At 41.2% G+C, this 16,070-nt stretch overlaps 1 protein-coding gene across 2 annotated transcripts in view; it reads left to right on the top strand.

Annotated features, from left to right (window-relative positions):
* Nucleotides 1-16,070, top strand: part of si:zfos-1056e6.1 (uncharacterized protein LOC107988029 homolog) — a 53,477-nt gene that overhangs the window by 34,098 nt on the left and 3,309 nt on the right. The window contains exons 5-9 of one of the 2 annotated variants that reach the window (XR_005630847.1): nucleotides 6,360-6,397; nucleotides 7,962-8,041; nucleotides 11,706-11,768; nucleotides 13,300-13,350; nucleotides 15,137-15,244. Coding sequence is in view for 1 of the 2 variants with exons in the window: in XM_039738093.1 (XP_039594027.1) it covers nucleotides 6,360-6,397; nucleotides 7,962-8,041; nucleotides 11,706-11,768; nucleotides 13,300-13,350; nucleotides 15,137-15,190 (286 nt within the window). In the remaining variant the exon portion in view is untranslated. Of the gene's footprint in view, nucleotides 1-6,359; nucleotides 6,398-7,961; nucleotides 8,042-11,705; nucleotides 11,769-13,299; nucleotides 13,351-15,136; nucleotides 15,851-16,070 lie in introns of those variants that run through there. The other variant, XM_039738093.1, reaches the window with a different exon arrangement.

Raw genomic sequence — 16,070 nt, 5'->3', positions numbered from 1 at the left:
GTGGAAACGTGTCCCCTGGACTGACAAATCTGGCAATCCGATGGACGAGTCTGGGTTTGGCGGTTGCAAGGAGAACAGTACTCACCTGACTGCATTGTGTAAAGAGTAAAGTTTGGTGGAGTGGGGGATTATGGTGTGGCCTTAGCCCCTTAGTTCCAGTGAAAGGAACTCTTAATGCCTCAGTATACAAAGCCATTTTGGACAGTTTCAAGATCCCAACTTTGTGGGAACAGTTTGGGGATGGCAACATGACTGCACAGGCACCAGTGCACAAAGTAAGATCTATAAAGAAATGGATGAGCGAGTTTGGTGTGGCAGAACTTGACTGGCCTGTCCAGAGCTAACCTGATAGAACACCTTGGAGCGGAGATTGTGAGCCAGGCCTTCTCGTCCAACGTCAGTGTCTGACCTCACCAATGATCTCCTGGTCACAAATTCCCATAAACACACTCCTACACCTTGTGGAGAGCCTTCTCAGAAGAGTTAGAGCGGTTAGAGCTGCAAAGGGTGGGCCAACTATGAGAATGGGACGTCATTAAAGTTCATGTGTGCGTAAAGGCAGGCGCCCCAATACTTTTGGCAATATATTGTATTAGTATATATTTGTTTTTTTTAAGCTGTGACTGGTGAAGCACCTGGGCAACAGTGAAACACTTTTTATAGGCACTGAGTCTGGTTTGGTTTTAAGTTTGGCTTTCTGGCAGCAACTCCTCCAGAAGTCCACATCTGATAAGACTTCTCCAGACTGTAGAGGGGGTGCCCTCGGGTTTCCGGTGGTCCCCATGAGTTCAGAGCCAATATTAGTGCTGGTGGACTGATGTCAGTATGGCTTACCTTTTGTCTGTTACACTGACAGCTGTTGTTCTGGTACTCCACCTTGGCCGTTTCCTTGTGTTTCTTCCAACGAGCTTTGACAGCACATTTTTGAAACTCCTGCCCGCTTGGGAAGGACTCTGCTGATGCAGGGTGACCACCCTATTGCTGTGCTGCAAGATGTGATCATTTGAAGGTTAAACTGTCACCTGGCTTGTTCATGTCGCCCAGATTTCGTTCTTCTCCACCCGTTTCTGTGCCAGCTTGTCAGTTTGTTTCAATCCACTCCTGCTGTCGTGGATCATTCACACCTCATTGTTCTCTTTGTTTAGTTTTGCGCTGGGCTACAAACCTACTACACCTTCTACTTTTTGTCTGAAAATTGCTCAATTAGGTAATGTGTTACTTTCTTTACTGAAATACAAAACACATATGAGTAGTATTTCATTTTTGGGAAATGACTGTTTGGAAATCTGAAATTTGCCCTTTCTACTGATACACACATGCAAAAAACAAAAAAACATCTAAGACAAAATGTATATAAAAAGTGTAAGGCGTGTTCAACTTTGGCACAGTGGCGCACTTGAACTTACACACATACATTCCCAAACTCGCTTGAACCAGTTCAGGTTCACAGGGGGCTAATTAAACTTAATTGCCAGATACAAGAAGAAAATGTCAGTAACCAGCGAAACAAACCTGCGTTAATGTGAAGAAATATGCAGACCCTACATAGACAGAGACCACTTGAGATACAGACTATATTGGTCTCCTGAGCTCTGATAACCACGGTGCCACCACACCATCCTGATGGTTCAAACGTGACGATCCAAAAGGTCTAAAAGCTGGGGTTAACTCTTTGAAGCCGTCACTCACAGATGACTTTTAAGCTAAGAGCCTTTCATGAACCACCTAATGAAGACAGAAGGAGGGCTGTGATCCTCTAACAAGCTGTCCATTTTAAGTATAATCAACCTTCTTAGCTTTGTTGATCCTACGGTGCCCTCTGGTCTCAAATACCAGCCTCCCAAAGCAAGTCTTACTCTCCTAAGGTAACAATATTAGGCAGAAGCTCTTCAGATATCCACAAGCTCTCCTTTCCTTTCGTATAAAGCCAATTCCTTTATCTTTGTAATATTGGGCACAGTGTAGAAAACTGTTATGGATGGGGTTCCAGTCCATTATGAGCACAATCCAACATATCAATTATATGACTCTTGCTTATCCATTGTTCATCAGTGCTGCCAATTGGCCTAACCTACACATCTGGGAGGAAAACCAGAGCAATGGAGACTGGCACAAGACCTGCATCATGTATTCCAACATTTTCCTTGCCTACTAAGAATGTCCATCACTCTGAATTGTGTCACGTGGGGAGAAGAATCTTTGGGAAGGATCCTTGTATATGAGACCCAAGGACAATAAATGGAAGAGACAAACTGAGGGCCGTGACTCATGCTGGGAGTCCTGCGGCAGCCATTCTACCTGACAGCAACTGTGAATCTTGAAATGGCATGTCGGGCCATCTTAAGACTAACTGATGAGTAGGAGGGAGAGTCGATGGTGATGACAATTTTTTTTTTGTCAGGTATTTCCTTTTTTTATTAGATTCCGCAGCATAAAAAAAAAGAAAGTAATTATACCGTGACATCGGAGTTCCTCCCAACACCAATCCTATATGCAAAGGCCAAAAAAAGAATAAAACAAAATCATGAATCATTCTGCCTCCTCAGCTTTCACGCCCCTGCCTGGCACTCAGACATTTTCCAGTTATAGAATATTTTCTTGTTTTTCATACTTTGGCATATTCTCGGTGGGAGAGCTTGCTTTGCAGTTATATAATAGTCTGGCACACGTCATATCACCAATGGTTCACAATTGTTTGTTTCTTATAAAGAGTTTTTAATATAATATATAATAATAAATATAATATTAACTCCCTGTGAGGTAGTAGCCCAGTTGTTAGTGCTCTTGCCTTGTAGCAGTGCCCACCCGGATTTCATATCTGGCCTGGACCCTGTTCGTGTGGACTTTTTCTTGCTTTCCTTGAGCCCCGCATGCCTTTTTTCTTGATACTCGTGGTTTAATTTCCGTAATAAAGACGCACGTGTTAGCTTGTCTGTCGTCTCCTTAGTGGTTCTGTGTGAACGAGCAGGTAACACTTTAGTTTATGTAATGCAAAAATGAACTCATAAACTGTTAATGCAACATTATGTTAATAACACTTACAAAGTGACCATTCATGCACTTGGGAAACAAAAACCAATAGGGGTGTTTGTCATATAAATTAAGAAAATCCTAATTTAAAAACTGCATTGTGTGTTCACTCAGGTTGCTTTTCTTAAATGTAACATTTTGTCTGCGGCCATTCATTGTGTAAAATAATAATAACAACACCATTTATTTCTATTGCACATTTTCATACAAATGGCAGAACTCAAAGTGCTTTACAAGATGAAGAAAAAAAAGTTTATATGAAACAAAAATAGGATTAGGCAATACAACGAATAAAGGAAGGTCAGGCGGCCGGGAGGACAGAAAACACAAACAAACAAAAAAAACCTCCAGATGGGCAAGAGAAAAAATGACAAAATCTGCAAGGGTTCCAAGGCCAAGAGACCACCTGGCCAGCCCCCAGCGGGTGAGCCAAAAAGGCTACAAGATCAAATAAATGTCATTACGACACAAGAAAGGCTATACTGAATAGATTTTTTTTTTCACTGTGTTTTAAAAATGGCCATCATCAGCGATACACTCTTCGAGATGATTTCTGAACGCTCACATGACTAGTTCAGCCATTTCAAGGGGAATAGCGGTGGCAAATAGCATCCTTGAGGGGCTTCAAGGTTTTGAGGTCGGGGTGTGTATACCTTTGACCTGAGAAAGCCACACACAGAGCGAGAGCAGGTGAACGTGAAGGCCAGCCAACATCACCGCGCAGGTAGATCAGCTTCCCTGGAAACATCTTCCACAAAACTTGCATTGCTGTCCGCACCGTATGAGCTGTTGCTCCATCCTGTTGACACCACAGCCATTTCTCCCAGTTTTCTAGCATTTCAATGTAACGTTCTCAAGTGATGTTGACCGTTGCTCCTCCCACCTCAAAAAAGTAAGGGCATACAATGCCAAATTCTGAACTGTAACACGTGTGGTCACTGTGTAGGGGTCCCTGATGAAGTTCACCAGGGTTGGTTTCAGCCCAATACCCAAAGTTTTACTTATTTACACAACCATTCAAATGGAAATGTGCCTCATGGCTGACGTCACATGACGATGGCATCTCAATGAACGGTTTGCAGAATGTTGGCGCACAACTCTCTACGGCTCTCCCAGTCTCTCTCAGTGAGTTCCTGCACTATCACCATTTTGTATGGATGGAAATGTCGAAGGCAGAAAGGTGCTGAATGTCTAGCAGACTGCAAAATCGACGCCGTTACAGCTTGGATGTTTTCAGTCATTCGTAAAGTTCGTGGACAGCCTGGAGATATTCTCATCAATGTTGTACCCGTCTGTCTAAATTTAGCCACCGGCTGAAGAATTGTTTTCCGGGACGTCACCGTTAGGAAGAAGTGTGTTCAGAAGGCGCGTTGTGTAGCGATGATGGATTCATTGTTTTTGAAGATTTTGACAGCGAAATCACAGTGCGCACCGGACCAAGGCATGTTGCCGACTGAAAATTACAAGAGATCGCCTATCAAAGAACCTCCCACCCCAACCCACTGGACTGCCACTTCCTTGCGAAATGACCTTGAGAAATATAGTACTTCATTTTGACTATCCCTGTACCTAACGTAAATGATCTAAATCAGTCCTCATGGCTACTTCAGGCTACATGTGAAAGAATTTGATGATGATGGTCATGAGGATCTCTGGGGTACTGCCCTCAGTCCGTCAATGCCTTGATCAGGTGGTGCTGGTGCAGATCACCACCACAGAAAAAAACAACAGCAGAGTATAGTAGGGATTAGTACGGATTGTGGAGCCTTGTTGAAAGTGATAATTCAATGTACAGTGGGATACACTCAAATGAAGCTCTGAGAAAGCCGTGTTAACATAACGGGTTTTTAGCAGTGTGTTAAAGTGCTCCACCGTATTAGCCGGGCAAGTTTCTATCGGCCAGCTATTTTAGATTTAAGGTGCATAAAAGCAGAAGGCCACCTCACCACTTCTTTTAAGTTTAGCTCTTGGAATTCTAAGCAGATGCTCATTTTAAGGTCTGAGGTTACGATTTGGAGTGTATGGTGACAGGCATTCCAAAATATTGTACTGAGTGAGGTTATTTAAGGCTTTGTAAACCATTAGCAGTATTTTAAAACTTTAGAATATCCATAATTAGGAAAAGAATACTTTTTCACATCTCTTTCTTTGCTTATGCCATATTATTACCCAAGCCTTCTAGCAGCACATCCAAGGCTGAAGGCAGTCTCTGTCCCAGTATTGGAGACATGCCGCTTTGACAAGTCCTTCCATCTCTTGCTTTTCTGAGGCAAGGTTGTGTTTACCCTGCGAAGGACTGGCGTCCAGTGTGAGACAGTTGATGCCAGAACAGCCTGAGCTGGCAACTCTTGATGTAGGCAACCACAAGATGCCCAGAAAGTCCACTTTGGCTGGGGCCAAAGCCTGAAAGGGTCTAGAAGAAACCTGCACCTTGAGATACGGTCCTGCAATTAGCCCCAACAGAAAGCCAAAGCTACACTAGAATGACTTTGAAACATCAAAGCGAATGTCCTGGAGTGGCTGAGTCAGAGTCCACATCTCCGTTTAATTGAGAATTTGTTTGTTGGACTTGACAATGGCTGTTCATATACGATCACCGTGACACCTGACAGAGCAAATGAGGAGAGAGAGAGATGTGGACACACAGACTGACGGCTGTCATGGCTGACATCTACCAAATCACTGACTTGAAGGGGGTGAATACTTACTTCATTAATAATCTGGTGTTTTAATTTTGTAATTAATTTAGAACACTTTACAGAGATCTTTTTTCACTTTGACAGTATTTTACTGTTGGTCAGTTGAGAAGGCTAAATTAAATCTGCTTTGGTTCAATTATATACACGTTGTCAAGACACAAAAAAGGGCAGAAAAAGGTCTGGGGAAATGCCCCCTATATTATACAATGCAATAAAGTTCATAATTTCAACAAATGGCTCCAGAGTAATGTCTGGTTCCGTGTCCAAAAAAGGGGACAACTAAAGTGAAAAGGTGTTTGTCTTTTATAGTAGCCAGGAAGGAAGGGGTGGGGTCCAGTAATCGAGGCTGGAAGTGACCTCGGTAGGAGGCGTGGTTAGCAAAGGGAAACAGGAAGTGGACCTTAATGCTGGTTTCTCTTTTTGAGATCTGTAGGAGAGGGAGAGGAAAGGTTAGTGCACTTCATAAAAACCTGCTCTTGTTTTGCGCCCTTAGCCCAGCTCCCAAGCGCGCGTGTGTGACAGCGTATAACCATAAACGTGTGAGAACTTACTGACACTTCACCCTCAGAAAGTGATCACTTCTTTTTCAAGCCCAGTTTCATTTACATCATGTCTTTAATTATTTTTTAGGCCTTACATCTTGGAGGTGGTGAACACTTTCCAACATGGTAAGTCCGAAGCAGGTACTGCTGTGAGAAGCTCGCCTCTTGGATGCTGTCTGCTATCTGAATGGAGTGGTTGATGGCTGTCAGGGTGACCGATTGTGTTTAAATAGAGACGGGCTTCGGGTCCCCACGAATGAAATGTTTCCTTCAACACCAGGAGCCAGAATATGGACAGTGGCCTGCTGCAGGTGTTTTTACTTTAAATTGTTAAGGATCTCATAAGTGATGAATGATGATGTGTTTGTAGGATTGCACATATTGAGAATCGCGATAAAATCCCAGCAGGCATGTTTGTTTGTTTAGTACTGTCCAGTGAGTTTTGTTAACATCGTACAGGTTGCCCATTTTGATGTTCATGTATCCGTGGTGCCACATCACTATCGCTTGGTCTTTTGAGTCACATTTCACTCTGTCAGTACGTGCTCACACCTTGTATGCAGTCCAGTGACATGCGCTGAGGTTCATGGCTGGTGACTCCTTCAGAGTGACATTTACAAATATGAACCCAAAAGAGTCGCTTATTCACTATTCAGTTGGCCGCCAGCATGCCCTTTGACTACTGGTTATGTTTCATATCTCATCAGGACTTTTTACACACACACAGGTAAGGCGCATATTTGTCTAAGAAAGACTGAAGAGAGAGAGAGAGCGCATTTGCTCCTCACCCTCCATGTGTTCTAAATTTGCCGTTGCAATTCCACAATTCCTACTCATTCAATCCAAATGAAAGTATAGAGCGTGTACAAAAAAACTTATTTCAATTTTGACATTCATTGAAGTATTTAATTGTTTTTAAAAGCTTTTAATTCTGATGCTTTGATCAATTTTAATACAGACTGTTCAACAAAAGGATAACAAGAAGAACAAAAGAATATTTTATTTAACGTCAAAATTTAGTTTTTAAATATCGGATTGTTTTCTTGGTCTGATCCCATTTTTTATTGGAAACCATTTATTGTCTTACCTGTAATTGTAAATGAAGTCCATGCGCCTGTCCTTCTCCATGAAAATCTCCGTCACTTTCTTGTAAAAGTCCCTTCTTATTTTCCTTTAGTTTTAAAAATCTTAATCTTTCATTTTGGCACTCAGTCGGGAAAAAAAATAAAAATAAACAGAGCGCTGCAGTACCCTTGACTTTCTGATATCGCAAACTTCTTGGCGCCTCTGCGTAGAAAAACAGCAGCAACAGACACCTGTTGGACTCACATGCACCCCCCTCAGGGCGGCACGGTACTGTCTGCCTCACCTTGTGCCTTTTCACTGCAGTTTTATGTTTGAACAGCAGAGACTAAATATGTCACACACATTCATTAAAGATATTAGACAGGCTCTGTAAAGTCACGGTGTATAATAAACATTTTAGCTTATATGGCGTTATTTGTAATCTTCATTTTTATAATCTTTCATATCTATCTGTCAATTACATAGTGCCCTTCATATCATTATATAGTGCATGTCATATTTATCTCTGTGTGTTTGTTTTGCTGTTTGTCGGTGTGTCTTATATAGTGCCTTTCACATCTCCCCTCTGTCCCTTTGTCTTATAGCCCCTCTTCTGTGTTTTTAGTTGTCCCCAGATCTCGCACAGTTGCTGTCACAGTTATTAATAAAAGCATGAAGAACAGACTGCAGAACATCACAAGGAGGGTAAGTCAGAAAATGTGAATTATTTTCCATTTTTTATTTTTTTTCCTCCTAAACCCTTGCAGTCTTGTTAAATGTAATATCTAATGCATTGTAGTAATTGTTTTGATTATTAATATTTGATTTATGTAAAACTATGGAATCGGAACACTGATAACTGTTAGGCAGAAAATGAAGTGTTTTTTAATACAATTTGTGTTCATTCAGTTTTTAAAGGCCCTAGGGATGACAGTGATACATTTTGATTTTTAAAGTTCTCTGTATTTGCGCTACTGTAATAAACAGGTAGAGGAGGAAGTCGAACTGTGAAAAGTCCCAGAAGCTGTTTATAAGTAGATTTGTACACAAGTGACAGAAACAGTTTCTTTTCTTTATGACTAATTGCTGATATCTGATCTCCGTGTCACACGTTGTCAGTTTAATTGCAGTTCAAACACGTCTGACGGATTCCTCCTGCAGCGCTCACGCTTAACCTGACGGCCTCATTTGTTTTTTTGTCACAGTAATGCTAGGAGCTCATCACACAGTTAGCAAGTGTTGCCTTCTCATCCGTTTGTTTGCTTCTCCTCTAACAAAGGGCAGATGTGTAAATGAAGATGATAACGTGTTGCCTTTTTATGGTGTCCTTCAATATTATTTGGCCCATAGCCCTGTAGAGATTACCAAAGATAAAACAGAGATTATCAGCTGTGATGGGTACTGTACTGTATGTGGAACGAGCATCGCTAACACTGGCGCTGGGTAAGTGCAAAACATCAGAACATAAACATCCAAAATCAATCAATCAATCAACATTTATTTATATAGCACATATTCATACAAAAAAAATGTAGCTCAAAGTGCTTTACAAAATGAATAGAGAAATAGAAGACACAATAAAAGATAAACATAAGTCAACATTAATTAACATAGAATAAGAGTAAGGTCCGATGGCCAGGGTGGACAGAAAAACAAAAAAACTCCAAAGGCTGGAGAAAAAATAAAATCTGTAGGGGTTCCAGACCAAGAGACCGCCCCAGTCCCTCTGGGCAATCTACCTAACATAAGTCAAACAGTCCTCTTTGTATTTAGGGTTTTCATGGAAGGACCTGATGATGATGGTCACGTAGACTTCTGGCTTTCAGTCCATCAATGTTGGAGCATCGGGATGCTTTGAGTAGGTGGTGGTGGTGCAGGCCGCCACCACAAAGTAACCGGAAAAAGAAACAGAAGAGAGAGTAGGGGTCAGTACGGATTTTGGAGCCACTGTGAATAGTTATTATGAAGAATTGAACATACAGAGTATCAGTATTAAGTTAAAGTGAAGTTATAAAAAGGCCATGTTAAAGTAATGTGTTTTCAGCAGTGTTTTAAAGTGCTCTACTGTATCAGCCTGGTGAATTCCTATTGGCAGGCTATTCCAGATGTTAGGTGCATAGCAGCAGAAGGCCGCCTCACCACTTCTTTTAAGTTTAGCTTTTGGAATTATAAGGAGACACTCATTTGAGGATCTAAGGTTACGATTTGGAATATAACGTGTCAGGCATTCCGATATATAAGATGGAGTGAGATTATTTAAGGCTTTATAAACCATAAGCAGTATTTTAAAGTCAATCCTGAATGACACAGGTGACCAGTGTAGTGACATCAAAACTGGAGAAATGTGTTCGGATTTTCTTTTCCCAGTTAGGATTCTAGCAGCTGCATTCTGCACTCGTTGCAAATGATTTATGTCTTTTTTGGGTAGTCCTGAGAGGAGTGCATTACAGTAATCTAGTCTACTGAAAACAAAAGCGTGAATTAATTTCTCAGCATCTTTCAATGATATAAGAGGTCTAACTTTAGCTATGTTTCTTAAGTGAAAAATGCTGTCCTAGTGGTCTGATGAATATGCGATTTAAAATTCAGATTACAGTCAACGGTTACCCCTAAATTTTTTACTTCCGTCTTAACTTTTAATCCTAGTGCATCAAGTTTATTTCTGATAACCTCATTGAATCCATTATTGCCAATTACTAAAATTTCAGTTTTCTCTTTATTTAGTTTGAGAAAATTACTATTCATCCATTCAGAAATACCAGTAAGACATTGTGTTAGTGAATCGAGAGAGTCGGAGTCATCAGGTGCTATTGATAAGTACAGCTGTGTGTCATCAGCATAGCTGTGGTAGCTCACGTTGTAACCTGAGATAATCTGACCTAACGGAAGCATGTAGATTGAGAAGAGCAGCGGACCCAGGATAGAGCCTTGTGGAACACCATATCGGATATCATGTGTCTTTGAGATGTGATTACCACAACTCACAAAGAATTTTCTACCTGCCAGGTAGGATTCAAACCAATTTAAGACACTGCCAGAGAGGCCCACCCATTGACTAAGGCGATTTCTAAGAATATTGTGATCAATGGTGTCAAATGCAGCACTCAGATCTAAGAGGATGAGAACAGATAAATGGCCTCTGTCTGCATTTACCCACAAGTCATTTACTACTTTAACGAGTGCAGTTTCTGTACTGTGATTTGTTCTGAAGCCTGACTGAAATGTATCAAGAATAGCATGTTTATTGAGGTGGTCATTTAATTGCAAAATGACTGCCTTCTCTAGAATTTTACTTAAGAAGGGCAGGTTAGAGATGGGTCTAAAATTTTCAAAGGCAGAGGGGTCAAGATTATTTTTCTTGAGCAGGGGTTTAACTACAGCAGTCTTAAGACAGTCTGGGAAGACCCCCGTATCTAATGACGAATTAACTATGTCAAGAATATTATCAATTAGCACGCCTGATATTTCTTTGAAAAACCTGGTTGGTATTGGATCAAGGACACAGGTGGAGGGTTTCAGTTGAGAGATTATACTATGTAATTCAGGTAAATCTATCCTGGTGAAAGCATTTAATTTGTTTATAACGGAGTACCGGGGCTTTGGAGGTTCTGCAGTGTTGGGGAGATATACTATGTTATCTCTAATATCATTAATTTTTTGAGTGAAAAATACAGCAATGTTCTCACAGGTTTCACTGGAAGTATTCTGGGGGCATTCCTTTGTGTTCCCTGGGTTTAACAGACGGTCAATTGTAGAAAATAAGACTCTGGGATTACTAGCATTGTTATTTATAATATTAGAGAAATAGCAGCGCCTCTCAAGACGGACAGTGTTATTGTATTCTGTTATTTTAGCCTTCAATATCTCATAATGGATAGTTAGTTTAGTTTTCCTCCATTTACGCTCAGCTCTACGACATGTTCTTTTTAAATCAGACACTCTTTGGGTCTTCCATGGAATAACAATACTAGAGGATATAAAAGAGGCAAAGGCAAGAGTGGAGAATATTGAGAGGTTCCCAGTGACATCTTCTGCCTCCCATCTTCCTGTTCAGCCTCAGCACAATCCCAAAAAGTCACCAGTCAACTACTTAGAGGTTCAGGCTGTGCAGGAAGGCCTGAAGGGGCAGCCAGATCTGATTTTATCTTCTCTGATCACTTGCACTTTGTGTTCACCCTATTAAGTTTTATTTTTTAATTTCAATCACTTATAAAAATAATTTTAAGTTTTTTCTGCCAATTTCTACAGTCTTCTTCACTTAGCAGGACTTGTTCAAATGAGCCTTGTTCATTCTATTTGTATTTTATCATTAGGAAATGCCACCCATAAGTAAAATTTTTCAATCACTCTTGACTGTTTCTGTCTTTAGATCGAAAGACTGGAAGAACTTGTGCCTGAAATAAAGCTGAGACACCAAGAGAAAATCAATCAGGTACAGTTTCCCAAAGCAAAATTAACTCAAAATTAAAGTTTAGGGACATGAAACCTAACAGATGTGCCACCTGTGGGAAGCAAGAGCCACACCAAGATGGCACAGAAGTTGAAAAAGTTCAGCAAGGGTCTACAAAGGAACTGAGAATTAGCTCACCATGGGCACCCCAGGTCATTTCTGGAGAGGCTGCAGTTATACTCTCGCCCCAGCACAAAAGGGGGGTACACATTTAAACGCAAAGGGAATTGGTCTCCATTATCTATGAATGTGTCCATTCCCCACCTGTCATCCTCAGTCTAAGATGTGCCGTTTTGCACCCGGGGGTCACACTGAGTTAGGCCCTCTGTTACCAAAGTTGACAAATCAATAGTCAGGAGTGAAGCAAAGGGAACCAGGCAGTTGGTTGAGTTTTAGCTCTTCTTATAAACTGCAGCTCCTTCTTGACTTGTCTTCTGCCTTTCATACTGTAAACTATTAGATCCTCCTTGATGCCCTCTCTACCACAAGCACTGCTCTTGGATGGACTGAGACTTTCCTTTCAGGCAGATCTTGTCAGGTGTCAAAGTCACAGAAAGTAAGGATGGGGGTACCCCGGGGGTCAGGGCTGGGCCCTCTCCTGTTCTCCTTGTACAACCCAGATTATTTCATCAAGTCCCATGGCTTCTCATATCGCTGCTATGCTGATGATATTCAGCTGTACCCATCATTTACTCCTAGGGACAACATGGTCTCAGCTAGAATATTAGCAATGTTTCAGTGACATCTCAGCTTGGATGAAGGAACACCATCTCCAATTCAGCCTCTCGAAAGTTTTGTCTCATTACCATTAACACCTATCAAGTTATAACCTTTGGAGTGACCATCGATGACTCGCCTACTTTTGCTGATCACACTACAACTGTCTTCCGTTCATGCAGCCTCGCTCTGTTTAACAACCACCAAGATTAGAACATATCTGGCATCAAGTTCAGGTCACCTACAAGACAGCCAATGGATCAGCACCTACTTACTGTATGTGGAAGCCATCGTTATTCCTGTGCTTCTTTCTGACCACTCTGGTCTGTTAATGAGCAGTATCTGGCGATAACACCTCCTAATTTTAACCCAAACTCTTCATGTGTAGCCACTCACTGGTGGAATGAGCTTCCCACCTTCATCTGAACAGCTGACTCCCTCATTGTGTTTTTCTTGTCTTTCTGAATACCTCCCTAATCTCTAATGGTTTTGATGCCGTGGTCTTGTGCAGTCAAGGTAAAGTTAACTAGTCTTGGGATTGACTTGGTTTAATGATTGGTTACGTTTTGGTCAAGTCTTGTAACACTCGTTCTAAAACAGACCAAAACTGGTGATGACCCCATCGTAAGTTGCTTTGGATAGAAGTGTCTGCTAAATGAATAAAAGTAAATGCATGAGAAAACATTGAGAGGATGTGACTGACGTGTAATGTAGCTTATGGGAGATGTGTTAGTGAAGGAAATGAGCAGAGCACAAGGATCCAAATTCTAACTGGTCATTTCTCTGGTCTTTGTAGGAGATGGAGTTCCTGAGGCAGAAGCTTGTATTTCTGAACCAGAGAATGCAGGTGAGGCATTGTGCACTTTTGTCATGCTCTCTAACATCCACTTGAAAAGAATACGTAACTCCTTGTCTTCTGCTTATATCAATTGAATTGTTTTTCACGTAAAGTCCTATTAATAGTAAAAATGCACTTTAAGCAGATGCCTGGCAATCAGCTGTAGATACAGGTAGCTGTGACTGTGCAAGTAGGAATCAAGGCTGTCAGGTGATTGCAGAACAGTTCAGAAAAATAACTCTGAGGTTAAAATCAGCTGCAGTCATTCATCCATCCATTTTCTGAACCTGCTTGGTCCAGTACCAGACACTAGATCTATCCCAGCAGCCTCAGGACCAAAGCAGAGATATGTTCTGGATGGGCAGGGCACACTCTTGCAGTTCAGACTTCCAATTCACTTAACCTGCACATCTTTGGGATGTGGAAGAAATCCAGAGAACCAGGAGTAAAGTCTATGTGGACATGAGAAGAACATGCAGCATACACACATACAGTGTCAGGGTTTAAACCCTGGAGCTGTGAGGCGCCCCACTGCCTTTTTACCAGTTAAGTTCTGTGTCATTTGACTATTAGTCGATTACATTTTAATCTTTCATTACATAGCTTAGAGGTATCAGACTTTACTGTGACACCCCTCCACCAAAGACCATTACTGGCTTGCACAGTCCAAGTAGCTCCGCCCCATTAACATTGGGTACATTGTATTATTTTTATTGTTTTATATATTCTTTGTTATGTTTGGTATTCATTTAATATTTAAAAATCTTTCACAGATGTCACCATTTAATGTTTGTGTTGATGGCCACAGCCATCTTGGTTATGACAATGCTATCTTCCTGTGATCTTGTTGCACACTGCATCATCACGTTGCCATTACTGAAGATGACAGCATCTTCATCAAATATTATCCACTCCTTTTGTTCTTCTTTTACTCTTTTTGAATGTTTTGGAATAAATCCTTTAAATAGTTTATAAGAACTCTCTGGGTTGCTGGGATAGGTTCCGCTACTCCATAAACCCTAATTTGAATAAGCAGGTTAGGAAATGGATGGTCGATTTCTTATCTGAGCTAGGAGTTTTATACAGTTCCCCTCTCCCTGTCTTTTGAATTTTCACCCTTAATTTATTTTGTCTGGTGCAAGCCGTAAAGTGGGCTTCTCAAGCGTAAAGCCAGGCTGATTTTGTGTCTAGGCCTTATAGAAGCCTTGCCATCTAATTTTAGGAAGTGAGTTGGCAGATCACAACATTGACACATGGATTTATGGTCTGTGTGGCATTTGTGCATTTTCCCTGTGTCTGTGTTGGGTTTTTATTGAATGTTACAATCTTCCACTCACATATTCTTAAGTAAAATGAACTGCCATCTCCAAATGGGTCCTGATCTGATCAAATACATACATGAGGGGCACCAACGTTTAGGGTTGTTTTTAGCCTTGTGCTGCCAGAGCGTAACAAGTTAATGTAGGTCACATATTAAACACATGTTGATTAGTATAAAAGAGTGTGGGTGGGCATCAACTGGCACTCTATCCAGGATGAGGTCCTGTTTTACACCCAGTGTTGCCAAAATAGGCTTTGAACCTGTGGTGTAATAAGAGGGCTTGAAAAATGAACAAGTGATTGAGCTTTTGTTTCATTTATATGCACCTGGGCCAATGTGTGGAATAATATAAGTGTGAGTTCCAAAGTCTTCTCCAAGTTTGAGTTGTTTGGAGAGGAAGGAACAAAGCATTTGAAGGCATGCAATAAAGCGGGGTCTGCTCCATCAAGGGTTAATGCTGTCCTTGTCTTCCAGATGGCTGATTCCCATTCCTGGACTGGCATGTTCAGACGACCACCCCTGTGGTGACATCCAGCGGACATTCACCTGCTCCAAGGCCTCCCATTTTGCTTATTTAACATAGTGAGAGGTTTTAAAATGATAAATGTTTCAGCTTGAAGTTCTACGTAGTATCTAGCTGTGAACCAAGTGTGCCAATATTGGGCTTTCTTCAGCAAGAAATTGTGCTTCAAAATGAAAAATGGCGACTCAGGCTGTTATGTTATGTAGAGCAGCAACAGATGGGCCAGATGGGGGGGGGGCGTTTAAAAAAGTACCCCAGACTGTAGAGGAAAATGAAATGTCGTTGAGTACTTTAAAGGATGTCTCCACTCATGGTGTATTGTTTTGATGTGGAATGTAGAACAAGTCATGTATTGCAACAAGAACATATAAAGATTTTGGAAGGATAAGAAGTTGAGACACCCTGGTGAATGCAGGGCCTTCTGGGCACTTCAGTAAAGTTGGAATGAATGTATCAGCGCTCATGTAATGCCTTCTCTCACAAATCAGTTTAGTCAGCTGTCGAGCTGCTGGTTTTCCTAAACTAATCTGTTCCTGAAAACCCCACCATAAGGTGAATTTTCATAGCACCAACATGTCATTACTATTTCACCAGGACCTACCCACATAAAAAGACTCACATAACACCACAATACATTAAACCTGACAAAATTAGATTACAAACATCATTAGCCTACTAAGAAGCCTACAAAAATATTTACTCTTCATTAAAAGTTATTTAATAAGGCAGTTATTGTTGCTTCAGCACGTGAAGTTTCACATTAAAAGCAACACTCAGGGTATGTGAGCCACAACACACGCGACAAGCTGACTGAACCACAGTATACAGTGGTGTGAAAAACTATTTGCCCCCTTCCTGATTTCTTATTCTTTTGCATGTTTGTCA

Source organism: Polypterus senegalus, chromosome 16, assembly GCF_016835505.1.
Source record: "Polypterus senegalus isolate Bchr_013 chromosome 16, ASM1683550v1, whole genome shotgun sequence".
NCBI classification, from domain to species: domain Eukaryota; kingdom Metazoa; phylum Chordata; class Cladistia; order Polypteriformes; family Polypteridae; genus Polypterus; species Polypterus senegalus.
The sequence above is the reverse complement of the archived record's forward strand: the minus strand, read 5'-3'. Positions and strand labels throughout refer to the sequence as shown.